Source organism: Pezoporus flaviventris, unplaced genomic scaffold (genome assembly GCF_033815535.1).
Source record: "Pezoporus flaviventris isolate CSIRO_AGI_PZ_B2104156 unplaced genomic scaffold, CSIRO_AGI_Pfla_v1 ptg000228l, whole genome shotgun sequence".
NCBI classification, from domain to species: domain Eukaryota; kingdom Metazoa; phylum Chordata; class Aves; order Psittaciformes; family Psittacidae; genus Pezoporus; species Pezoporus flaviventris.
This window is the reverse complement of record NW_026892776.1, coordinates 106,670-130,842: the sequence shown is the minus strand read 5'-3', so window position 1 is coordinate 130,842 and position 24,173 is coordinate 106,670. Positions and strand designations below refer to the sequence as shown.

Sequence of the window (24,173 nt, the reverse complement as noted above, 5' to 3'; positions counted from 1 at the left end):
TCCCTGCTCTGCACACCAACAAACGCCATTCACAGGGTGTTTCAGGAGCCTGGAGTCAATCCCAGGCTAAGATTAAACATTGCTTAATGATGGGAACAAATCTTCTAGGGCCCTGAGCTGAGACCCATCTAGCTCATCCTATCTGGGAGCAAACTATTTGGAAAATAGGGAAGAAAGCAGTAACCACAGAATTAACTGAAAGTTAAGGTATGCTGACAGCTCTGCTCAGTCTGCAGGGTGTCCTGAAAGCTCTCCCCAAGGTGGCTGGGAGTTTCAGCCCAATTATGAGAACAAAGCTGAGTTCAGCCAAGGCCAGTTTTCTGTCCTGGAGCAGCCAAGGCCCAGAGCAAAGGAGCGGTACTGTGTAAAGGGAAACACTTTGCATCCAAAGCACAGAGGAAGTCAGAAGCACTTGCCACCTTAGAAAGGGAAAACAGGCATTACCTAGCCCCTTTATATGTACTGTCAGGACCTGACAGTATCCTGGGTGTTTCCTGCCCTCCACTGCAGGCTCTTCTGCAGGACAGTCTCGTGCAGAGCAGAGTATGGGCTGTGCTGATCTCAACACTGGGAGACACCACCCCAAGAACTATAACCAGAAGAGGATGTGTCCGAGCAGAACACCTCTCCTGCCCATCTGAGACACCTCTCACCTTGAAGAGCTGGACCCCAATGCACGCAAACATGAACTGCAGCAGTGTCGTGACGACCACAATGTTTCCGATAGTCTTGATGGCCACAAACACACACTGGACCACATGCTGCAGAGGTCAAGGACAATGCACATGTGAGGCAAGCCCTTGCTGCATGTCCCACTCCCTCTCACTGCAGGGATGGGTCTCAGGAGGAGTGGAAGCCTGCCAAAACAGGGATGGGGCACACCTCGTCCCACAGGCAAGGGAGTGGGAATTGGGTTTTTGGCCTCACAGGGCATGATGTCTGCCACATAACCTCCCAGGAGGACCCCCAGTCTCCCTCTTACCTTCAGCCCCTTTGCCCTGTTAATGGCTCGCAGAGGCCTCAGAACCCTCAGCACCCGGAGGATCTTCACCACTGAGATGGTACTGGACCTAAGGAAGAAAGCAGAGGTGAGATGGGGCAATTCCCCTGCCCAGGCCAGGCTGGCACAGTCCCACAAAGCAGCCACAGAGGCCAGGCTGGGAGCAAGGGTGAGGGGCAAGGGATGGCAAAGGATATGTCACTATGTCATCACCCCACATAAGGCCAAGGGATACTGGCAGCTGGAGAAATCAGCTCCAAACTGAATTCCTACCCTTTGACACTCCAGGAGTTGGCCTTCCTGCCTCCCTTTTGTTCATGCCCTGTCCCCCTGGCTTTATGGACGTTAACACATGAGCTAACGCTCAGCCCTTGGGCTGGCCGCTCCTTCTCCATCCAGCACAGAGGACAGAGCAGCACTCCAGCTGCCCTGCCAGGCTGAACAGGTCAGTACCCACCCTGCCAAGCGTGGAAGTGCTTACTCAATTCCCATGGAGATGAGGGACACAGCAACCACGAGCAAGTCCAGGATATTGAAGGAATTTCTGCAGAAGGAGCCTTTGTGCAGGAAAGCACCATAAGCTGTCATCTGGGGAGCAGAAGGAGTTAGGAGAGAAGCCAGGCAGGGGTCAAGGGCATGGTCCCTCCACAGTCCTGGGGCAGACAAGGCACAAGGGGCTTCTCCCAGAGCCTGGGGACCTTATCCTGCTCAGACCTCTGCAGGCAGGCAGGAAGCTGACTTCAGCTGAAATCCTCTGTACTGGAGACAAAACACTTCCCAGTCATTCAGCAGATTAAAGAGAAAAGAGACTTGGAGTGGGAGTAACATGCAGCAGTTGCTTGAACAACTCTTTTACTCCATGTATTTCCATTTCCTTCTCAATGGAGCATGTCAGAACAAACCTGATGGTACCATGGCCTTGCTGTCCCTATTTCACAGGTGACCTCCCTGGAGGGGACTACAGTTGCCGGGGCAGGTCATACACCACCTAGACTGCATAAACTCTGGGTTGTGGGCATCAGCTGGCAGCTTCTCCTCGCTGGGACCTTGAGCTTGCACCCAAAGAGCACAAGTGCCCATGGCCAGAACAGTCTAGACCCATGCACTGAATGATGCACAGGGCAGAGGGGCTCACCTTCAAGACAATTTCAACTGTGAAGACAGAGGTGAAACCGATGTCAAAGTATCCAAGGATCTGTAGACAGAAGCACCAAAACTGAATGAGATGTGCATGACATGGGAAGTGCCCCAGTGTGTTCAAACATCCTGGCACTGGGGGTTTGGCCCTTACTCTGTGGACTGGGGAGCCCATCTAGGTGACAGTCTGCAAACCCAGTGCCAAGAGGACTCCTTAACTTCCCTCAGCTTTGCTGATACTCTCAACTGCATGATCCATCTTGCAGCTCTCAGTTTCCAATAAGTGAGGCGTGACCTGATTCACCTGAAAGCATCTGATCCCTAGAAGTTCTCAATTGAGACATCCCATCCCTTGTCATACACTGCATGGGTGCAAACCCATTTGTGCTTCATGTGGATAGACTTGTGGTTACCACTGCTCCATGCCAGCAGCATTTCAGGGTGCTGCACACACCAGTTTGCCATCTTACAGGATGTCCCTATCCTAAATAAGCTACCACAGCCTTCAACCAAGGTAATCTCCCACACCCTGTCAGGTGGATCTCTTCACCTAGAAGTAAACTGAGATACAGAGCAGTAAAAACTCTCCAAGAATGGAGAACACAGCTAACATCTCCCATAGTGTATTGCTCTCCCAGAGGCAGGGATGAAATCACAGCTACCTGCCTAGACATGACATCTGGCAAGCAGGTCTCTGCTTAATGGGGAGCCGGGGTCTCCGTGAGGTCTTTTTCCTACCCATCCCAACCCTCCACAGCTACATGGGCACCTGATTACGGAAGGACTCAGCCCGGATGGGATCCTCAGCTGCCAGGGAGATGCTGCTGAGGAGAATGAAGAGCAGGATGAAGTTGGTGAACCAGGTAGCATTGACAGTCCTGTGGCACAGCATCCGAAACCTGCCAGGGACAGGAATGGCATGAGATGCTGCAAGGGGTCAGACAGATAGCAGATAGGGCCATGGGAGCCTGGGAAGAGGGTTATGGCTAAGCCCTGAGGACAGGAAGGACCTAAGCATGAAGGGATATCCTTCCCAGCCCTTCCAGAGAGAACTTCCCAGTGAGCTGGCTCCCTTCAGGCCTCGCTGTTATGCATAAGTAGGATGCCATTGGGAAGGGTCAGTGCCAGAGGTACCCAGGTTTGGTTCCACAGTTCAGGGAGAAGGCTTAGTGCTTACTTGTTGGTTGGGCTGAAGATGAAGAAGGAGCTGGCTTCAGGCATGGGCACAGCCTTCTCTTTCAGCTGTAGCTCTGCAAGGGGACGTGGCCGAGGGCTCAGGGGAATTTCAGGCTCATCTTCCTCATCATCACCTGCATGGTGGCCACAAGGAGGGAAAAGGAAAGAACCACTCAGAAAAGGAATGTGACCTTATGGACAATCCTCTGATCCTAATCTGGCATCTGTGCCAGAAGGACCTCAGTACCCCAAGGCTGGCAAAAGGTCACTACATCCTTTGCTCCTCACACAGCCAGTGTACTGGCAGCATCCCTCTGCAGTGCCACGCCAGCTTTCCTGCTGCCCTTCCAGGGACAAGTCTCACCTGGGAAGTCAGCAGAAGGGTAGGGGTCTTTGATCTCATTGACACTGGATGCAAATTCGTCCACTTTTAACTGAAATAAAAGAGAGAGGAGGACACACAGCTGTGTGTGCCAGTACTGTTGCCAAATGTGGCCTGCTGCCCAGACTCTGTCAACTTGGAAGTGATGTGGGCAAGCAGTGTCTCTTGGTGCCCATACAGCACCAAGCACATGGAGTCCTGGCCCAGGATGGAGCAGGGTGAGGGAAGACACCTCAGGGATGCTGCAATCTGAGCAAAAAGCAATACTAAGAGGATGGGACAGGGAAATATGTGCTGGGCAAGAGCCTGGGGCCATGCACCTATACTATGGGTGGAATAAGACATGGGGCTAACTCCTGAGTTCTCATGGGGAGTCTCTGGAAAGTGAATAGGGAAGTAGCTGCTGCCCAGATGCTTATCAAGAGGCATCTCATCACAGCTGAACAGAGGAGTTTGCAGACAGGGAATGCTGGTGTGTACATAAAGGAGGCCCGGGAGGCTGCTGGCATGCTCTGCTCCCCTCCACACTGATCTGTACCAGCCCATCCACTGGATGTGGCCAAGGAAATGAATCAGAGGAAAAGGACACCCGGCAATGGGCCTATTTCACCAGGCAACATGTCCTGCCTGGGCCTAGAGCAACCCCATCACCAGAAGATGCTAAGGTGAGGAGAAGTTCTGGCCCAGAGGAGTCCAGATCCAGGCTGGCTCCAAGCCTTTGTCACTCCTGGCTGGTGAGAGGAGCCTGGTCCCCAAGGACCAGGAGTTCCCCAAGCCTCAGACCCACCAGCACTGACCTTGGCTGTTGTGGGAATCTCTTCTCCCTTTGCTTTCTGCTCAAGCTTCTTTGCCAGTATCTGCTTCTCATCTTCAGACTTCTCTGGGTAATGTCTGAGTGGAGAGGAGGGGAGAGTAGGAACTGAACGCTGGGCAAGGGCATGGGCAGTGCTATTCTGTCTCCTCACACCAAAGCACCTGGACAGGGATTGCAGCACTCACCTGGACATCTTCCGCCGCTTGCGTTCCTCTGCTTTAGCCTTCTGGGCTAAGGTCAGGCTCTCAGCCTCAGCCAGGTTATCAACTGCGATGGCCAAGAAGACATTGAGGAGGATATCTGGGGGACAGCACTAAGGACATGAACTTGGCTCCTGTTTGGAGGGTGAGGCCAGAGGTGTGCTCTGAGGAGCCTTCCTGGCACTGAGCACTTAAGAAAACCCTGGGTGGTGATCCCTAGCCCTGCACCTATCCTTGTGAGTGCTGAGCTCTGAGCTGGCTGCCCTCTCTCTGTGTTAGCAAAGTCTTGTTACTGCTGATGGCTGAATCTATGCCTGATGCTCATCCAAACCTGCCCCATGGGATCCTTTTCTCCAGACTCCAGAGAACCAATGCAACTCCAGAGAACTCCAGCCACCACCAATGCAAGCCCTGAAGCCTGTGGTTTGTCCCTGTGCTGTTCAGAACTGAAAAACTTAAGGCAAGCACTGAAAACCTTAAGGAAGTCCCCTCTTCCCCCCTTTACAGTCCTGTGTAGCTGATCTGTGGGGCTGGGAGCAGGGAGCCTGGGCCCCGGCAGGCAGAGGATACAGTTCCCGCAGACGAAGAGGATGATGAAGTAGATGCAGACCAGCATGCCAGGAAAGGATGGGCCGCCATAGGCCATGATTCCATCATACATGATTGAATTCCAGTCCTCCCCAGTCAGGATCTGGGAGCAGAGCAGAAAAAGGGACTCAAGAGCCCCCACAGCTTGATGCTGCCCTTATGGCTCCAGCACCAAACCCTCACAGCCACTACAGATCCACAGCCAAACCAAATCCCACCTCTCTGCTCAGCCCTATACCTGCTCATGACCCCACATTTCCCCACTCCAAAGCCACATAACCTTCCAGAAGACCATATCTCTCTGAGCCCCAGCTCTTGCCAGGAGACCCATGGCCCAGGAGAGATGTCCTCCAGTCTCCCTCTACACTTCCCACAGCCAGCTACCTGGAAGACACTGATGAGGGCCTGGGGGAAGTTGTCGAATGTGCTGCGCCGCACTTGCATGTCCTCAAAGTCAAACTTGCCCCCGAAGAGCTGCATACCCAGCAGTGCGAAGACGATGATGAAGAGGAAGAGGAGGAGAAGCAAAGAGGCAATAGAGCGGACCGAGTTGAGCAGGGAGGCAACCAGATTGCTCAGGGATGTCCAGTACCTGGGGAGAGGAGAGGCAGGAGGTGAAGGAGCTGGTAAGACTGTGGGCAGGACCAGGTAGGTGCAGGGACTGTTTGTCCCAGGGGCATAGGCTGGCAGCCCAGCAAGGGTGGCTCTGAACCAGCACCACTCAAAGGCTGGGCACTAAGACTGCTTCAGCCAGGTCCCAAGAGGTGGAAATGAAGCTCCAGATGTGGTGTGACAGGCAGGATGCCTGCACAGGGCACAACAAGCAATGGGGGAAGAGGGACGAACACACAGCAGGTTGGTGCCAGAAAGAGAAGCCTGGAGTTCTGACCTACAGCATTCCCATTTACAACAGCCCAGAACCCAGAGCAAGAGAAGGATCCCAGGGGACTTCCAGCAAGTTCTGTCCTGGAGACAGAAATCCCCAGCTTGGACTTGTTCCTCCATCCAGAAACCACCAGCACTGCTCATGCTGCAGCCCTCCCCAGTGTCAAGATCAGTGATGCCTGGGAACCATGAACCACCAGCACCCACAGAGCTCTCTGCCCAACCTGGTGATCTTGAAGATACGGAGGAGCCGGATGCAGCGCAGCACAGAGATGCCCAGGGGTGACAAGGCACCGAGCTCCACCAGGATGGTCTCCAGGATCCCTGCACACACCACGAAGCAGTCAAAGCGGTTGAAGAGCGACATGAAGTACTGGCGCAGGCCCAGCGCATACATCTTCAGCAACATCTCGGCCACAAAGAGGGCTAGCAGCACCCGGTTGGCATTGTCTGGGGCAGGAGAGACAGGCCATCAGAGCATGGCCCTCCTCACCCCAGAAAGGCACAGCAGGGAGGGAAGGAAGGCAGTGCTGCTCAACTCCATAGGGGACATTTCTTGGGGAGCACACAGGAAAGAGAGATGAGGAGGAGGGTAATGAGTCACTGTGTGCTTGTACGTGTCAGAGTGCAGTGCATGTGAGTCCATGCAGTGTATGCATGTGTATTGGGCAGTGCACGTGTGTGTATGTGCACGGCTGAGCTGTGTACATGTGTGCACAGCTGGACTCATGTGTCTATGTGTATTTTCATGCGTTTGGGTGCAGGTAGTGTGACTGCATGCATAATCATGTGTGGTGTGAGTGCATGCAATGTGTGTTTGCATGTAATATGCATGTAAATCCTATGTGTGTTCACCATGCAAATCCATGTCCCTAGGAATGTGCTGTGCATGTGTAACAAGAAGTGTGACAGTGCAGTGGGGATGGTGTACACACGCTTGTGTACAGGCTGCGTCTGTGTGTATCTAACAGGCCCTGTGCATACACAGTAAGAGTTCACATGTGTCTCAGGAGGGTGTCCCAGGCCCTCCTCCTTCCTCAGGCTTTTTGCTCACCTTGCACTTGTGTCAGCCATTCTGGCTGTAAGTGGTGCTCGGAGGCGATGGAGAAGGTGTTCAGGGCCACCAGCAAGATGACAAGCCAGTAGAAGAACTTGGACTTCACCACCTCTCTGCACTTCCTACGAAACATTCGGTTCCAACGCCTCCACTGACGGCTGCAGGGAAAGCCAAAGGGTCAGCAGGGCCTGCACCAAGTCCTGCTCGCTCCTCCAGGGCTTCCCTGAAGGGGCTGAAGAACATAACCCTGCCCCTGGCACTTGGTTCCTTCACCCAGGCACTGTAGTTCATTCACACAAACACCTCCTGACTCCTTTTTGGCCTACAGTCACCTCACGTTGTCTGCTTCAGGCCCAGCTACTCAAACACAAGACATGCTGCATGGGCCACAAGAAGATGCTTGGAGCCTGGTACCAAAGTGAAGAGGTTGTTCACCTTGAAAAGTGGCTTTTTGCCAGTACCTGAGCAAAATTCCATGTTTTGCATTTCCTCCTAAGCACACAGCCCCTGGGCTCCTCCAGAAGCCAGTGGCTGACAAGAAAGCCTGGCCCAGCCAGGACAGCAAGTGGGAAACTGTGCAAGCCCACACGCAGAGCAGCAGATGGTTCAGCAAGTTCATACTTACAAGTAGAGAATCCACTTGTTCATGCCCTCAATTTCATACAAGCTCTCTGTCTCTGACCCTCCTTCATCCAATGGCATCATACCTAAGGAAGAAATGACATCCAGGCTTACCTTGGAGCCGTTGGGAAGAACATGTGGGAGGGAACCTCTCCCAGGAGCACACCAGGATGAGCTTCCCCATCAGAAGTGAAATGAAGAAATGCTGTCCCAGGGAGACAGCAGCAAGGGCTTGGGCAGAAAGTTCTGAGTATCAGGTGCAACCAAGTAGGAGGCACCAGGAACATCTGCCCTGCAACAAGAGAAGCAGCAGCAACCCAGAGAAGCATCCTAACAAGACAGCTGTGTGTGTAAAGGCTCCTTTAGTGTGAGATACTCCCAGCACAGAGAAAACTGGGATCAGCTGTGATCTGAGCAAATGCTGAACAACAGGAAGTTTGTAACAGCATTTTATCTTTCCCCACTGTTTCCAGAGTCTCTTTGCACACATGTATTGCTCAGCTCGAGGCATCAAATGTTATTTCACCAGGCAGAGTGGCAGAGCACTCCAGACCTTGTGGAGCCTTTGACTTGATGCCTGTGTATTCACCTTCTTTCCTAAGCCACTTCTAATCCATTAAAAGTGTTAAACAACACCAAGAAATTCCTGTATCTGTTAGTGTTGGAAGTAGTAACCCAGCTCTCTGCCCTGCACTCAAAAGTGCACATGCTGCTCATGGCTTCTCATGGCTCTTCCAAGTGCATTTTGTCAAAGGATACCTAGGTCTTGCTAGAAGTCTGCAAATATTAAATACAGAGGGTAGGGTGGAGATGAGGGCCAAGCTGTTGTTAGTTAGGGTCAATAAAATGACGCAGGAAAGAAAAAGAAAAAAAGAGAGGAAGGAAACTGTTCTGCAGAAGTCAAAGTATTTTTGTCACAGGGTTTCAAGCAAAATGAGTCTTTGTAAACTCTCCAGACATCTCTACCCTGCCTCGCTAGGATGGCCAGTGTTAGGAACCCAACCTGCACTTGGTCTCAATGACCAAGAAGAGCTGGTACCTTCTCCCCTGGCCCGGTCACTGTCCATGACCTCAGCGTGGGTGATCCAGTCCATGTAGCCCTTGAGATCCTCCTCCAACTGCTGCTTCTCCCGCAGTTTCTGAAACGTGCCGCGTGACTTGGCCTTCTCCCGCTCTTTGGTGAACTCGCTGGGACAAGGCAAGCAGCAGAGTGAGACCAGGAGAGGGGTGGTGTGGAGGTTCCATACCACAGCCCTGTGCCAGGCCTTGGAGAAAGAGAAAAGCCTGGAGTATCTCACAGCCCAGTGCTACCAGTAGATTGCTCCAGTGACTTTCACCTTCCTTGACCCTGTTTCATGATTCAGGATCACGGGGGATCACCACCTGATGCCTGATGGCAGGCAGGGTTTCTTCCCCACCACTGGCTGATCTTTGGGAGCTCCTTGCTGCAGGATGCTGTGGTTGGACAGGCCAACTAATGCTAGACATTGGAGGCTGGGGGAGTTCTCCAGCCCTGCTAAGAATTACAGCAAGTGGGGTCTCACCCACTGGGGACAGAAAGCTGGTCCAAGCTCTCCATGTGGGGAAGGTGAGCTCATCACATGGCAAGTAAACAGGACACTTTTTTCATTGTAACATGGAAAAGACAAGCCTGCCAATGCTGGGGTGGGGCGGGGTGGTGGTGGTGGTGTGTGTGCTACTCTTCTCATTCTTTCTTAATTTATTTTCAATGCTGGTATCTGGCAGGACTACAGAGCTGCTACCCAGCCAGTTTGGTGTCGCCATGTATTAGCAATAGGCTTCAGACCCAGTAACAATAATCAGACATACAAAGCTTCAGGACTTTCTGTGGATTTTCTTGATCGCAAGCATAATTTAGCTATATTAAAAAAAAAAAATAAAAATCAGGTACTTTGCTGTGCCTACAACTTACTCCAGGATCAGATGACTGTGATCCATCTCATCCTGCTGAAACAGCCAACCTCATGCAAGGGGCAGGTGCCTGTGGTCTGTCTTGTGGTTTTGAGCTTTGCTTTAGTCATATTAACACCCAATTTGATTTAATCTTGTGCAGTTGCACGGTTCTTGCCATAGAAAAGGACTAACAAATCCATGTAATTAGGGTATTAGAGACGATGAGTGTGATCCACTTGCACAAACAGGATTGAAAAATATAAAAATGACCCTGAGCTTACACAGAACTGAGAAGAAAAGCTCCTCTCACTCCCCAGGATAACACCACTTCCCAGTAACACAATCAGTATGCTGGCACCTCACCACATCAGTGCTTAGTAGGTTGAGCAGTGCACCAGCGATACTTTGTGCAGAGCAGCTTTAACTGTACTGTGGGAATTAGCCCTAATTGACTCATTTGGCATAGAAGTCTTAGGATCATTGTAACCAGACACATGGTAGATCATTATTGTATTTGGATGAGACTGTGGAAGCATTAATTACACTAACAATAACCCCCTGCATTCATATCAAAGGTGTTTCCTGCACAACAGGATGGCAGCGCTGTAGGTACCAGTGATAATGAGAGTCTCAACCCACAGCTCAGGCTTTCTAAGCATGCAAAAAAAAAAAAAAAAGAAAAAAGAAGGAGAAGGAGGGGAATGTAAGTGGAAAAGGAACAGAAATTTTTCTGGACTTCCTTCTTGCATAGTTAAAACTAGCCAGTGGCCACACTCTGATCATGCTGGCACAGAGAATGGACAGGGTGGCACTTACCCACTGAGCACCCCCAGCACTAGGTTGAGAACAAAGAAGGAGCCAAGCAAAATAAGGCTGACAAAGTAGATCCAGGGCCATTCATTCCCAATAGCATCATTTACCTGGCAAGGAGAGAGGCAGGTGAAGCATTCTGAGCACACTGGTTGCTGTCTGTCTCACTATAGAGCCTCCCTCAATAGCCTCTATGAGCTTTGTCCCCTTTGAAGTGAGTGGTGGGGATGACAGCAGATAAACCTGAGCATTGGCTTCTTAGGACTCTGCATTTGGTTTTAGCAGAGGTAAAGCCAGACCCAAGCATTTTGGGAGCAGATTTAAACATCAGCCCTATGCCTAAGCCTCAGCAAGACAATTTCCCAAGGACTGTAAAGCATGGGGTTTTGCTGGAAGAGCATCCACCAGCCAGCTACTGCTGTGCCTGGCCTGTACCTCTTCTCAGAGGTGGGAGCTGAAGCATCGCTGCCATCCATCTGGAGAGCAAAGACAGCTTGGGCAGTGCCTGCAGAGATGAGGAGACATTGCTTGGCACATTATGGAATGATGCTTGGTGGGGACAGGATCTTTCACTGGCAGAGACCTAGCCCTGCTCTGGGGTCCTGTATCCTGGAGGGAATTCCCCACTCTGAGGCAAAACCTCTGCTGAGCTGAGCATGAACTCCAAGCTGCTGGAGCTTACCCAGTAGAGGACTTCTGTCCAGCCCTCCATGGTGATGCACTGATAGACAGTCAGCATGGCAAAGCCAAAGTTGTCGAAGTGTGTGATGCCATTGTTGGGCCCTGGCCACCCGCTTCGGCACTCAGTGCCATTGATGGTGCAGTGGCGCCCATGGCCAGAGCTGGTGCATGGGGCTGGCTTCTCTGATCCCACTGTGGCAATCACATCTGAGGGGAAAAGCCATGGTGTGAGCTGCAGGTCAGGTCAAGTAGAGCAGGTCCCAGCACCTCCTGGGTCCCCTTTCACCACCTCCTCACACCACATACCATCACCAAGCTGTGTGCTATACCAAACATCAGTCCTGCCACACTTCCAGGCCAGACCAGACTTTCCACTACCCACAGAACCCTTGTGGTCCCCACAGCAGCCACACAAAGACATCTCTGCCATACTGAATCCTGCCACAGACCTACCTGTCCTTAGGTAGTAGCAGGTCTTGTGCATCCTTCCCTTGAAGAGCTCTTGCCCAACAATGGCATAAATGATGATCATGAAGAGGACCAGCAGGGCAATGTGGAGCAGGGGCACCATAGCCTTGATGATGGAGTTCAGGACGACCTGAAGACCTGCACCAAGGAGAAGAGAGAGGAGCTCGACTGCTTCCTAAACAGCTTTGGGTGTTTATATTCCCACCAGCCCCTCTGCCAAGCAGCTTCTGAAACGCCCCGCACCAAGGGAAGAGGGGCACACGTGGGTTGGGACTGAAATCTCTGAAGCAAGAAATCCTTTCTCTGCCCACAATGCAGACCCCAGCAGAGCCAGAGTCCAGGCAGGGCTGGAGGCTGCTTCATGCCCCTCTCTCTGCCCCCCCCCAACATCAGTCTCATCCTGGCTGTGTCCACGTGAGTTATGAGAGAAGGAGATTCCTGCCCTGAGAAACTGGAGTGATGTCCTGGCCCCTTTCATACTGGCCACCCAAAGGTGATGACACTGAGCCATGGAGGGAGCTATATGTGTGCCGACCTGCAGATCCCCAGTCTTGAAAACCTGAGGATAAGCATGAACCTGTGGCTTCATCCAGCAGCAACAAGAGATGTGCCCCTCAGCCCCCAACCCTGGCCAGGCACAGGGGTTCAATCCATTCATGCTGGTAGGGCACCCAGCACCCACTTGGCACTCCAGACACCAGGCGCAGGGGTCTCAGCACACGAAATGCTCGCAGGGCCTTCACATCAAAGCCGCCTTTTCCCCCTGAAGACCCTCCCTCCTTTGCATTGAGCTTCTCCAGGGTCATGGTGATAAGCCTGAAAGAGCCAGGGCACAAAGCAGGGAAGGAAGGGGGAGAAGCAGAAGGAAACAGAACAAGAAAGAGAAGAGCATGAGGATGGAAACCAGGACATCTGTGCTGAGGGTTCAGAGCTCTGAAGGCAAGAAAGTGAGGGACATGATTCTGTCAGCTGTGCTTAGGTGGGAACTTTTGGCTAAGTTCAACTACTGTGGCTGGGCACCCCTTCATTGGGTTCCACCCTCACTGCTGAGCACATGGGGACCCTCCCATCCCCTCATGCCCTCTCCCTGTGTGCTACAGCCTGGAGGACCCCATGCTCCTCTCATTCTCCCGGGCAAGAAGACCCAAGAGGTGTGAAGGAGTCATAGAGGAAGTTAGACAAGGATCCCAGGGGTTGTCAGGCCATGAAAAGGGGGCCCATGGGAGAAGACCATGAACTGAGCCTACAAGTTGCTCCCAAACCCACTTGCAGTCACTAGAAAAATCAATGTAGCTGACCGGCTATGGACCAGGCCAGACACAAGCTGAGTACCAGTAGCTTCCTCTCCTTGCATTACCCTAGAGACACGATGGAAAAGTCGAGCACGTTCCAGCCATTCCGGAGGTACGCATCCGTATGGAAAAGAAACCCATAGGCAATTATCTTGAGCATGGCCTCAATGGCAAAGAAGATCAGGAAGGCATATTCGATCTTCTCCTAGGAATTGGAAAGGGAAGAGGGAGAGGATGCTCCATTAGAGCAGACTGTCACCTCCCTTGGTATCACCACCAAGCATGTCTGCCTCCCACCTTGCCTCTGGAACAGCCCCTGCTGCCACCAATCTGTGATCCCACCCCAGCATGGCAGCAATACCCTGGCCACCTGTCATGGTCTGAGCCCAGCCAGAAACTCAGAACCACGCAGCCGCTTGCTCACTCCCCTCCTTTCCCACCCTGCTCCTGGAGGGATGGGGAGGAGAATTGAAAGAATGTAACTGCAATGGGCTGAGATAAGAGTGATCACTAACTAAGGTATAACACAAACCACTGCTGCTGCCACCAATAATAACAAGGGAAACAACAAGGGGAGAGAACATGAAACTAAAACGGGAAAAGAAAACAATAAACACAAGGGATGCCCAATACAATCGCTCACCACCCACTGAACAATACCCAGCCCGACCCGAGCAGTGATCTGGGCCTTCCAGGTAACTCCAAGTTTCTGAAGTGGGCATGACGTGCTGTGGGAAATACCCCTTTGGCTAGTTTGGCTCAGGTGTCCTGTCTCTGCTTCCTCCTGGCTTCTTGTGCCCCTCCTCCCAGGCAGAGCATGAGAATGAAAGTCCTTGATTGGAGTAAACATTACTGAGCAACAACTAAAACCATCGGTGTTAGCAGTGTCATTTTCATGCTAAAGTCAAAACCACAGCACTGCACCAGCTACTAAGAAGGAAAAGACTGACTGCTACAGCTGAAGCCAGGACATCACCAGATGCCACTCTGGCCTGCAGCATGATCTGATTCCATTCAGTGCCAGGACCATGCTCCTGGGCTGTGGGTACCAGTTCTTACAAACTACACCCGTAAAGCCACCAATTCCCAACCCAGCACCCAAAGGTGCTGGCCCAGGGCACTGCACATCTCTAGTTCTCCTCTCTGCTACCTCATCCTCTCATTCTCCCACAGCCTTCCTTGTTCAGGCAGCACTGATGCCTTGTCCTCATCCTCCCCAGATGAGGGCTTGCTGGGTCTGTCCTGGAGACACCACACAGTCACCAGGGAACAATCTAGCTGCACTGTGGCTTCCTTTGTGCCCTGGGCTCTCAGGGAAGGGCTCAAGAGGCCCTGCCTAGTGCCAGGCAGGCACAGTGAACTGCTAATGCTGGCCTGGGAGTTTGGAATAGCTCACTCTTCCCTGGAGCCCATCCAAGAGCTGCCTGTGCCCACCTGGTTCTGTCTGTCACTGCAATCACTGCCCTTGCTGCTAACGGCCCTTTCCAGACTGGGATTAAATCCCTCTGAAGCAGCCAGGTGGACTGGGTTATTTATATTGCTGGTTTTACATGGCCCCTCTCCTCCATCTGCACCCCACAGAGGACAAGGAGCAGCCCAGCTTGGGATCTGCAGGGAACTGAACCCAGAAACGCAGAAACATCTGAGATCAAACTGAAAGCAGGCCTCCAATGGGGAAGGCTGGAGTGCTCCAAGCAAGCCTTCCTCCCAGGGTCCCTCTGGCTTGCCAAATGGAAAATGCTGTCCATTTATGAAACCATGGCTCAGATAGGAGCATTGCTGGCTCTATTACCACATTGGAAAACAGTGGCCATGCCAAGTGTCCCTGTATTACTGTCACCCGTAACAGTGCCAGTTCCTTGCTGGATCTGAGAGCAGCAATGGTAAAAGCTGAGACCTAAGTATTGTGATTATCGATGTTATCAGGGCTTTGTTTTCAAGGTTTTAGCAAAGGCAACTCAACACTACTTCTCTCCCCCACTTATCAGTGACAGATCCCCCCTAGTCTGTTCCCAAAAGCCTGTCCTTGCAATCCCAGACACGAAAACACAACTATTGTGAGGATCATTTCATGTATAGAGGCACTGCAGAGCCACACCAGCAGCCAGTGTTGTGGTAGGGTATCTCCCGTGCTGTAAATGCAGGAGACATGGGGGAGCCCCCTCAAAACTTGCTGCCACCTCCAGCTACCAGCAGAAAGAAATTAAGGGGTATTTTGTCCTGGCAGACTTTATACCAGGTCAAGGACTGCATGTCCTGCACATGATGCTGACCCACTTCATATGCCCAGCTTGATTTGAGCATCATGGAATCACAGAGTGGTTTGCTTTGAAAGGACCTTAAAGCTCATCCTGTTCCAACCTCTGCCACAGGCAGGGACACCTACAGCAGGTTGCTCCAAGCCCCTGTGTCCAACCTGGCCTTGAACACTGCCAGGGCAGCCACATCACTCCCATCTTTCTTCCCTGGTGGGAGGCTGATCAGTGAAGGGAGGCAGGGCTGCCTGGTAGATCTGGGATTGGGTGTGTGAACAGCCCAGTCTTCAAAAAGCCACTATAAAAAGATGGAGGTCTTTGTAACACAACAGGCTGCTACACACACATATGTTTCAGCGATGTTAGGGGACACAGAGTAACTTGACCTGCGGGTGCTGAGTGAGCTGCGGAGCAGCAGGAATAACAGCGTGCACCATGTCAAAGCAATGTGACAGGATACAGCTCCAGCCTGCTCAGCAGTGTCAGCTTCCAGGGCTCACAGTTACACAGGGCTGTGCAGAATGAGCCCCATATCCAGGTTAGATGGGGCTTGGAGCAAGCTGCTCTAGTGGAAGGTGTCCCTGCCCGTGGCAGGGGGGTGGAGCTGGAGGAGCTTTAAGGTTCCTTCCAACACAAACCAGTCTGGGATGTCTCTAGTGTATCCTCACAGGCAACAGAGGGAGTGGGACTTGAATAAAGCCTCCCAGCCTGGCCAAAGTGCTCTGACTCAGTTTCCCCTCTTCAACAATTTCAAGGTCCTTAGTAGATAAACTCAACTCTCTCCAGAGAGAACTGGGCAATAAAAAGAGGCAACTACAAAAGTGACAGGGAGAGACAAAATGCATTGCAGCATCTCCAACAAGCCTTTGTTGCACTATTTGCAGGCTCCATGCAGAGCCCAAAGCACAAGATGATGGGGCTCTGGTTCAGTTCTAAGCTGGGATTGCTCCTGCAAAGCCACCAGAAGTTGATGGCAGTGACATGCAGAGCAGGGATGAAAGAACAGAAGCCTCAGGCTGCCAGGCTCCTGATCCAAAGGGCTGCTGGCATGGCAACAGGATGAAAAATCCCCCAATTGGACACAGCCGAAATAATCTAATGAATATAAATAAGATGCAATTCCAGTTATATATGACATTATGCAGCTCACACCCGCCTGTCTCCCATCAATGGGTCCTTTCTGGAGAGCATCATTCCCCGTCTGGTAACACCACAAGGCGAATTGCTGCCAGGTTGCCTCCCTGTCATGCCACACTGCCACATGCTGCAGCTCTGCTCTTGCATCCCGGTCTCAGCCAAATCCCAAACTCCTTCCCAGTGAGAAGCCTCCATCCCTGCTGTCCTCACCTCCTGCTTTCCATGCTCAACCTGCTCCAGTTGTTTTTTCTTTGCTTCTTTAGGGATAACTGCACCCTTCAAACCCTGCTGTGCCCCCTTGACAGGGAAGAAACCAAACGCAGCACACCAGAGGCTGAGTGAACACCCCAGGAATTAACTCTCTGTGGGTATGTTTAATTCCCCTCCGCTGTGGGAGGGAATTATAGGTCCTCTGTGGACCTATTTTGCTTTTAGTTCTAAAAGCCCTAACAACACATTGCCAACAGTGACCCCTCTTCTTTTTCCAAGGAAACGAGAAGTAAAAACTATCTTCACTGCCACTAAAAGACTGTTGAGGGAAAGAGATAAAAGTGGCTCAAGGAGCTGAAAATCACAAGTAAAACCTTTGTATTTTGCATCTCAGATTCTTTGCTTTAACATCTTTCCCTGCAGTCTCTAAAGAACGGGCAAAAACCAGGTACTTCTTTAAGTCACAAGTCACCAGCAACACCGGCACACACCTCTCACCCCACCACTGAGGATTCACTTGGATTCAGACACTAATCTCAAACTCTCAATGAAAATCAGTGTGGATTGAACCCCAATGGGGATCTGAAGAGGGAAAAGGAGTGGCAAAATAAAAACAGTGCAACAGATTGATTTGGATCACATCAAAACATCTTGTTCCAAGGAAAACAAAGTGACTGGAAAAAACAGAATAACTGATTGGAAAGGAGCAACCTTTGTGCTTAAAAAGGATGAAGTTTCCCCCTCTTAAATAAGAATTACCAAAATTAAAATACAGTTTGAAAATGAAAGGTCAGAAAATTTTGTTCCAGACCTGCTGAAACAAACCATTTGAGCCTCTCTGAAACAGGATTTTTCCTTTTGGAAGTGTCACCGTAAAAAAAAAATAATGAGGGAATTTGTTCTTTTTTGGCATCAGTTCTTCCTTCCTGTGTACTTCACATCCCAACCTGCTGCCTTTGATCTCAACCTAGGGGTGGTTTCAGCATGCTGAAAATGCATTTTGCAGTGGTTTCTCCAGCAATCTGCCTCCCTCTGACTTCGCAGCATCTCTCACTAGACCAACAATGCCTTAATACACCCCAAGGGGCAGCAGCAAATGCCCCTACAACAGGTAGTACCATCTTGCAGCCATGATACCTCATCCCTGGCAGTGTTCAAGGCCAGGTTGGACAGGTCTTGGAGCAAGCTGCTCTAGTGGAAGGTGTCCCTGCCTGTGACAGCGGGTTGGAACTGGATGAGCTTTGAGGTCCCTTCCAACACAAACCAGTCTGGGATTCTATGATGCTAGGCCGTACAGTGACCAGATCTGCAGAGCCCTCAGAGCTGAGCACTTGGCTGTCCAGCGGGACAGTGGGAAGGGCTGTGTCTTACCAGGCTGGAGTTGGCAATGTTGGTGTCATCCTCAGGCATCGGCAGGTAGATGGCCAGTGCAACACAGTTGGCAAATATGGTCAGGAGGATGATGATCTCGAAGGGTCTAAGAGGAAGCATTAAGGAGTGAAGACGGAGAAAAAGCCCTGTTCTGTCTGGGTATGTATGGGGAAACCTCACTGGCTATGGGGAAACAACCTCCCCCTGGGTTCCAGAGGGAGCAGTCAAACTTCACCCTCTGCACGTCCTCAGTTGCTGCCCATGTCTTGGGCCCCAAGGGAAGGAGGCAATGAGCTTGATGAGATGCAGAGCCTGGACACTGAGCACATGGCTTCCGGAGAGGGGCAGCTTTGGCACAGGATATATGGGAAGGGGGCATCAGTCAAAAGACTGCAGCAGAGAAACAACAAGGGGATGGGAGAACTGGTAGTGCCCCCCTCTTCATCCTTCAGCAAATCATCCTAAAGGGTGAGGACCTTCTTGCATAATGTAGACACTTCAGCAAAGCATCACCCTTTGCAGAGTGCTGGCCCTGGCTCCCTCTGTTCTCTGTGAGGGTGACTGTTGAGTGACTCTCCTCAGGAGTGCCATGGGCTGCAAGTTACCATAGTGCTCAGCCTGAGCTCCATCCCTCTCCCTAGAAGGTGGAATTGTGTTATTTGGGCCTTATGACACCTCTGAATAAATGGGGTGAGTTTCTATTTCCCCCTGAAGGCCCTAGAATGGGCATCTGGTCAGTCCCAGGCTCCTGCTGCTGTCACTGCTCTGCTGGGCCATCAAACCCTCATGGTCAAGCTTCAGCTATCATGTTCCTGAAGCCCCAGAGAGCTCCAGCACCTCACCCATGGCCAGGCTCTCAGCCCAGGGGCTCCACTCTGTTTCTCTCAGCATGGTCCAAACCTGTGGTGCCCTGGGAGTGCAGCAGAGTGGTCAGAAGAGGACAACCATCATTTCTTGCTATTTGACCTTATGCTGGTCACATCCAGGCCCTGTTGCAGCTCTGAAGTGCTTGTGTGTAGCCACCACACCATGCAGCTATGCACACACCTATGAGCAAAGGGGTATCTTTCACTCATTTAGTGGCCTCATACTGCCACAGTGACAGCATGAGTCCAAAACCTCTATGAAACATTTTGGTCACAATCTTAAAGTTTCCTGGCCAATAATGTTTCCTGACCAGTATATCCCAGTTATCCTGATCTTCTTGCCTTGCCAGTACCCCTGGAAGCCACTGACACTAAAAGCAGATGGAGGAAATGAAAATGTTGGTGCAGCTGCGCATTGGGCCAGACCAACCTGAAGAGTAAATGACTAAACAGTGACATAAATCAGCACATTCTCCTCCAGCCTCTTCTGCTCTCCAGTTCTACCTGAAAACACCCACACACTGTGACCACAGCCAGCAAATACCCTCATCAGTTGTTCGGAGATCTCTCCTCCCTGTAAAGACCAACCTGCCACCAAAGGCAAAGTGATAAATCTCACCCAGCAGGTAAGGAGGTTCCAGGACAAGGATTTTCCAACACCCCCATCTCACTTTGGGCAGACCTTCTAAAGGAGAACAGCTCCCATGGACATGCTCTGTGGGGACATTCAGGGCACAACCATGTAGATTAATGCCACCAGCACAACCCTCCAAATTCTCCCCAGCAGAGGGTCCCTGCAGCCATGCTGACACTTCCTTACACCATGGTTAACCAACTCCTTAGCTCAGCTTTCCAGATAAGTATGCTGAGCCCTGCCTTGAGCTGTGGTGGCCATTCCACTATCCAAACCAGTATCACAGGACACCTAGGGCATCCTGTCTCCACACCGGCTGAGTGCAGTCAGTTACAGGTTATTTTGCCTTTTCTGGACACTTCTATCCATCAACTTGATGATACTTCAACACTAAAGTCAGCTGGAAAAGCTGTTGCAGGTAACAGGGCAGAGCTCAGGGGTTAGAGTCTTCCCTGCCTGCTCCAACAGGATGAGATGAACCCTCCTTGAAGGGCAACCTGTCTTGTAAACTGGAGCTGAAATAAGCTTGTTATTTGTGAGTCTGGCACTGTTAGTAGGTGGAAATGCAGTGGGACAGATAAAGAGGCACATAGTGTCACTGTGGATGGTACTTCTGCCTCTGAGCCAGAGCCTCAGCATCCTCCACATCTCCTTACCCTGCAATCTCACTACTTCCTCTCCAGCATCCAAGGGTGCCAACGTCTGCCCTGCAGCACAAATGAGCCCCTCAGCACCTTGCATCTCTGTGGTCCTCCAGGGACCTCAAACTCCCCATTCATTTGCCTTGAAGTCCTCCAAGCTGCAAAGCACCCTGACATACCGGGAGGGAGACCTCAAGGCTAGACATATCCCATCAACTTGCTGGGCTAGCTACTGAGGACACAACACCCACCAACATGCAGAGCACCCAATTTCCTTGTGCTAACAAATGTGGGGCTTGAGATGTGAGCAAATTTCAGCATAAACCCCCCTCTGCTTCAAGCCAGCCTGACTTTCACCCACCCCAGGCTGAGTGCAGTGATATTCTCCACTCTCCAACTGCTTGGACAAGATCCTGTCCCACTCATGTGGCTCAGCTTTGTGCTCCAACAGCAGTTACACAGCAAAGATGAGCCCAAGGAGCAGGAATATCTCCTGCCATACTGACCCCAGATGCCAGGTATCCCACAGAAATGCTCACAGCTAATCTCTCCTTGGCAGCTTGCCTGAAGACCACAGGAACTGGAACGACCCCGTCATGCCTTGCAGACCCTAATCCCTGAATGAGATGAGGCCAGCTTGGTGCATGTGGGTATAAAAACAGCAGGCACTGGAGAAACCCAACGCCCTGGATCATTTGTCTGCCAGCGTCAGGATCCCCTGCACCTCCACCCTTCCTGGTGGGACGCTCAACCTCTCCCTTCCATATTCTCCTTCCAGGCCACCAGTGTGGGAAACAAAGACCCCCACAGTGCTACGCACTCTCTCTGGCATGTGTTGACTCAGGATGAGGAATGTGTTTGAGCATGTTGGGAGATGCAAGCCCTATTTCCAGCTCTTTCCCTGACACTAGGGTGCATGCACAAATTTCTTCCCTACTCAGTGCCTATTTAAGGCACAGACACAGATTATTAAGGTACAGAGCCTTCCATGTGCCTGTAGAACAACGCAGTCCTCAAGCCACAGAAGCAGAGACAGAGAATTCACCCATCTTAGCTCTGCTCCCTCTTCTCTAAGGGCAGAGAGACCCTTTGCAGTGAAGAAACAAGGGCTCAAACTCCATGACCAGCACAGCACCACCACAAGTGTAAGCATGTCCTGAGACCCTGCAAATGGGCACCCCAGGCTTTCAACAGGATGTCATCTCTGGCAGCGTAGGGACATGAGTTTGGTGCTTCCATGGCTGCACTACATGGCCAGCAACACAGCCAGCCTGAAAAGAGCAAAGCCTGGCCAGGGCTGGGATGATCCGGCCATGAACATGCAGATAGGTTCAGCAACTGAAACGAGAGAAGTTGGGGTGGAAGAACAGGATTTGCTGGAAACATCTCTAAATTCCATTTTTCTTCCTTGAGCCCAAATGTTTTCCTGAAGCCAAAGTGAAAGGCTTTGTCTCCCATCCTCTTCCTTTCCATAAAATACAGGTTAACAAAGCAGTATCAAATGGCCTAAAATAGTGCCTGGCTGGGTGGCAGAAGGGTGACATTTTGGTATTTCTATAATACCCCAGTGAAAAGATGCCAATGAAAGAGCAACCACCCAAACCCCATCCCTAAATTGAACCAGAGGCAAGAGAGATACTGTCCCTCCAAAGAGTATCACTCACTAAGCCTTCACCTGTGACCGCAGTGCCAGGGAGGGCTGGGAAATGGGAGGCTGAGAAGACAGTGGTGTCACTAGGATTCAGGGAATGCTGTCCAGCCTCCCCAGGACAGGGAGCAGCTCTGGGATCAGTAGTGACACACACAAAGAGCCCTTCCACAGCTCACCATGATCTCAGTACCCATCCAAAACCTCTCCCCTGGGGCAGCTGGTGGTCCCCAGCTCCGTCCCCAGCTCCATCCTCAGCTCCCACTTCCCCAGCCAGGCCCCCCTTCCTCTGCATGGCCCTATCCCCATGCTGGGATGGACACTGTACCTCCTCCTCACACCTAAACCCTCTCCCCTCCCTCAGGCTCTCCCCAGCACAGCTCCAGCCAGCACAAAACACATTCACTCACTCCCTCAAGCCCCTTTTGCACTCAGCCTTTCCCCACAGCACCCCACTGAAGGTCCCCATGGCCTCACCTGCTACTCAGCCCCAGATTCCCCCCGACACGAGTACTTCCAAGCCCTCACAAGCAGAAGGATACTTCCACTCCACGATGCTGATGCACGCCTTCCGCAGCGGGTTTTGCAGGGTTAAGCAGAACAGAGCGCGGGCTGGCCGTGGGGCCACTGGTGGCACCGGTTTCTTGGACTTCTCCTTCTGTTGCCTCTTCTTCACATCATCCTGGGGAGAAGCAGGCTCCATGGTGTTCCTTTCCTAGCTGTTTCTGCCCCTCCTGCCCCACGGCTGAGCCCCCCTTCCCTGGGTCCCAGGAGCTGGAGCTCCTCTGGATCCCCCTTCCTGCAGCACCGGTACAGAGCTCTCTGCACCAGGGACACAGTGGGGGCTGTACAAACACACAACCCATGGGTTTAAATTTAGCTCCTGGCTGGCTGCTGGTGCGGTCCCAGCTCCCCAGGCAGCAGAAGGGCCCCTGCAGCTGTTGCTTCTTTACCAAGACCATCGGGTGAGTGCTTCGCATGCCACTGCCCTGGCTGGGTGGGAACAGGCTGCCCCGCGCTGTCCCGAAAAGCAAAGTGTGTTAGTCCCAGGCCAGCTCTTGGCCCAGCTCTCCATGCCCAAACTGGGGAGCTGGGATGCATGAGGAAATGCTTGCTGAAGCACATTATTGAAGGTGAGATAAGAGAATCCCAGACTGGTTTGTGTTGGAAGGGACCTTAAAGCTCCTCCAGCTCCAACCCCTGCCACGGGCAGCGACACCTTCCACTAGAGCAGCTTGCTCCAAGTCCCTGTGTCCAACCTGGCCTTGAACACTGCCAGGGATGGGGGCAGTGTACATGAAAGGAGCTACAGGGATGCTGGGGAGGGACGCTTCATCAGGGACTGTAGCGATAGGACACGGGGTGGTGGGTTCAGACCGAAACAGGGGAAGTTCAGGTTGGATCTAAGGAGCAAACTCTTTCCTGTGAGGGTGCTGAGGCGCTGGCACAGCAGCGGCTGCCCCGTCCCTGCCTACGGAAACCGGCAGCTCCGCCAGTGGCCGGGGCGGGGCGGGGCGGGGCAGCCGGTGGCTCCCGGGCGGGGCTGAACCTGGCCTGGACTCTCTCCTCAGCTGCCGAGCGGAACATAGCCGAACCCAGCTGAGTCGAGCCGAGCCGAGCCGAACCGAACCGAACCGAACCGAACCGAACCCAGCCGAGCACAGCCGAACCCATCCGAGCCGAGCACAGCCGAACCGAGCCGAACGGAACCCAGCCGAGCCGAGCACAGCCGAGCCGAGCTGAGCAGAGCCGAACTCAGCCGAGCACAGCCGAGGCAAGCGGGAAGGGGCGGTCATCCTGAATTCGCTCCGTTCCCATTCCGGTTCCCGTCCCCGCCTTGCCGCCTCGTGGCCCCGCCGGGCCCTGCTGCGGCGCCGGGCGGATTCAGCCCTGGAGAGCGCCCGGTCCGCCCTGGGGTGCCTCTTGAGGTGGCGGCGGTGTGTGTGGGGGTGTCCACGTGTTCGAAAAGCGGATCCGTGTCCGGCGTGCAGGAAAACCGCAGCACGAGACATCCCGGGGTTATTCAGGCTGGGCGCTCGGGGCCTGTTCCACACATCAGGCACACCAACGCCGGCTTCCTCGTTACATTGAGACGCAAAAGGTACAAGGATTGGTTGTAACCTACATATAATATTTACTGTATCATTCCTTCTAATCACTCTACATGCTCAGAGGAGGGGTCTTCACCTAAGCCGGGTCTTTTTGACCTGTGGCTGTGATTTTTAATATTACAATGAAAGCAGTTCACTTTGGAACACCTTAATAGTTCTTGCGAAGTGATGCCGAGAAAAGCATCATAAAGAATGCTCGATAGTGATTCGGAGAAAACTCCAGGAACAAACTTGCCAACAGAGTTTCAAGTTGACAAGCAGGTATTCTTTATTGC

General features: G+C 52.2%; 1 protein-coding gene across 8 annotated transcripts in view; it reads right to left on the bottom strand.

Moving 5' to 3' along the window:
* The window catches only part of CACNA1S (calcium voltage-gated channel subunit alpha1 S), a 42,362-nt gene extending 19,692 nt beyond the window's left edge, over positions 1 to 22,670 (bottom strand). For 2 of the 8 annotated variants that reach the window (XM_061442613.1, XM_061442615.1), the window contains exons 1-22: positions 22,330 to 22,663; positions 17,999 to 18,104; positions 13,091 to 13,230; positions 12,416 to 12,549; positions 11,719 to 11,871; positions 11,267 to 11,472; positions 10,591 to 10,694; positions 8,900 to 9,048; positions 7,975 to 8,152; positions 7,237 to 7,397; positions 6,407 to 6,632; positions 5,682 to 5,889; positions 5,280 to 5,400; positions 4,695 to 4,809; positions 4,493 to 4,586; positions 3,678 to 3,747; positions 3,315 to 3,447; positions 2,907 to 3,036; positions 2,136 to 2,195; positions 1,482 to 1,588; positions 983 to 1,070; positions 654 to 761 (exon numbers count right to left, since the gene is read on the bottom strand). In XM_061442613.1, coding sequence (XP_061298597.1) covers positions 654 to 761; positions 983 to 1,070; positions 1,482 to 1,588; positions 2,136 to 2,195; positions 2,907 to 3,036; positions 3,315 to 3,447; positions 3,678 to 3,747; positions 4,493 to 4,586; positions 4,695 to 4,809; positions 5,280 to 5,400; positions 5,682 to 5,889; positions 6,407 to 6,632; positions 7,237 to 7,397; positions 7,975 to 8,152; positions 8,900 to 9,048; positions 10,591 to 10,694; positions 11,267 to 11,472; positions 11,719 to 11,871; positions 12,416 to 12,549; positions 13,091 to 13,230; positions 17,999 to 18,104; positions 22,330 to 22,490 — 2,952 coding nt within the window. In that variant the 5' untranslated portion in view covers positions 22,491 to 22,663. Of the gene's footprint in view, positions 1 to 653; positions 762 to 982; positions 1,071 to 1,481; positions 1,589 to 2,135; positions 2,196 to 2,906; positions 3,037 to 3,314; positions 3,448 to 3,677; positions 3,748 to 4,492; positions 4,587 to 4,694; positions 4,810 to 5,279; positions 5,401 to 5,681; positions 5,890 to 6,406; positions 6,633 to 7,236; positions 7,398 to 7,864; positions 7,947 to 7,974; positions 8,153 to 8,899; positions 9,049 to 10,590; positions 10,695 to 11,266; positions 11,473 to 11,718; positions 11,872 to 12,415; positions 12,550 to 13,090; positions 13,231 to 17,998; positions 18,105 to 22,329 lie in introns of those variants that run through there. The other 6 variants (XM_061442616.1, XM_061442619.1, XM_061442620.1 and 3 more) reach the window with 5 other exon arrangements.
* Between the last annotated feature and the right edge of the window lie 1,503 nt (positions 22,671 to 24,173).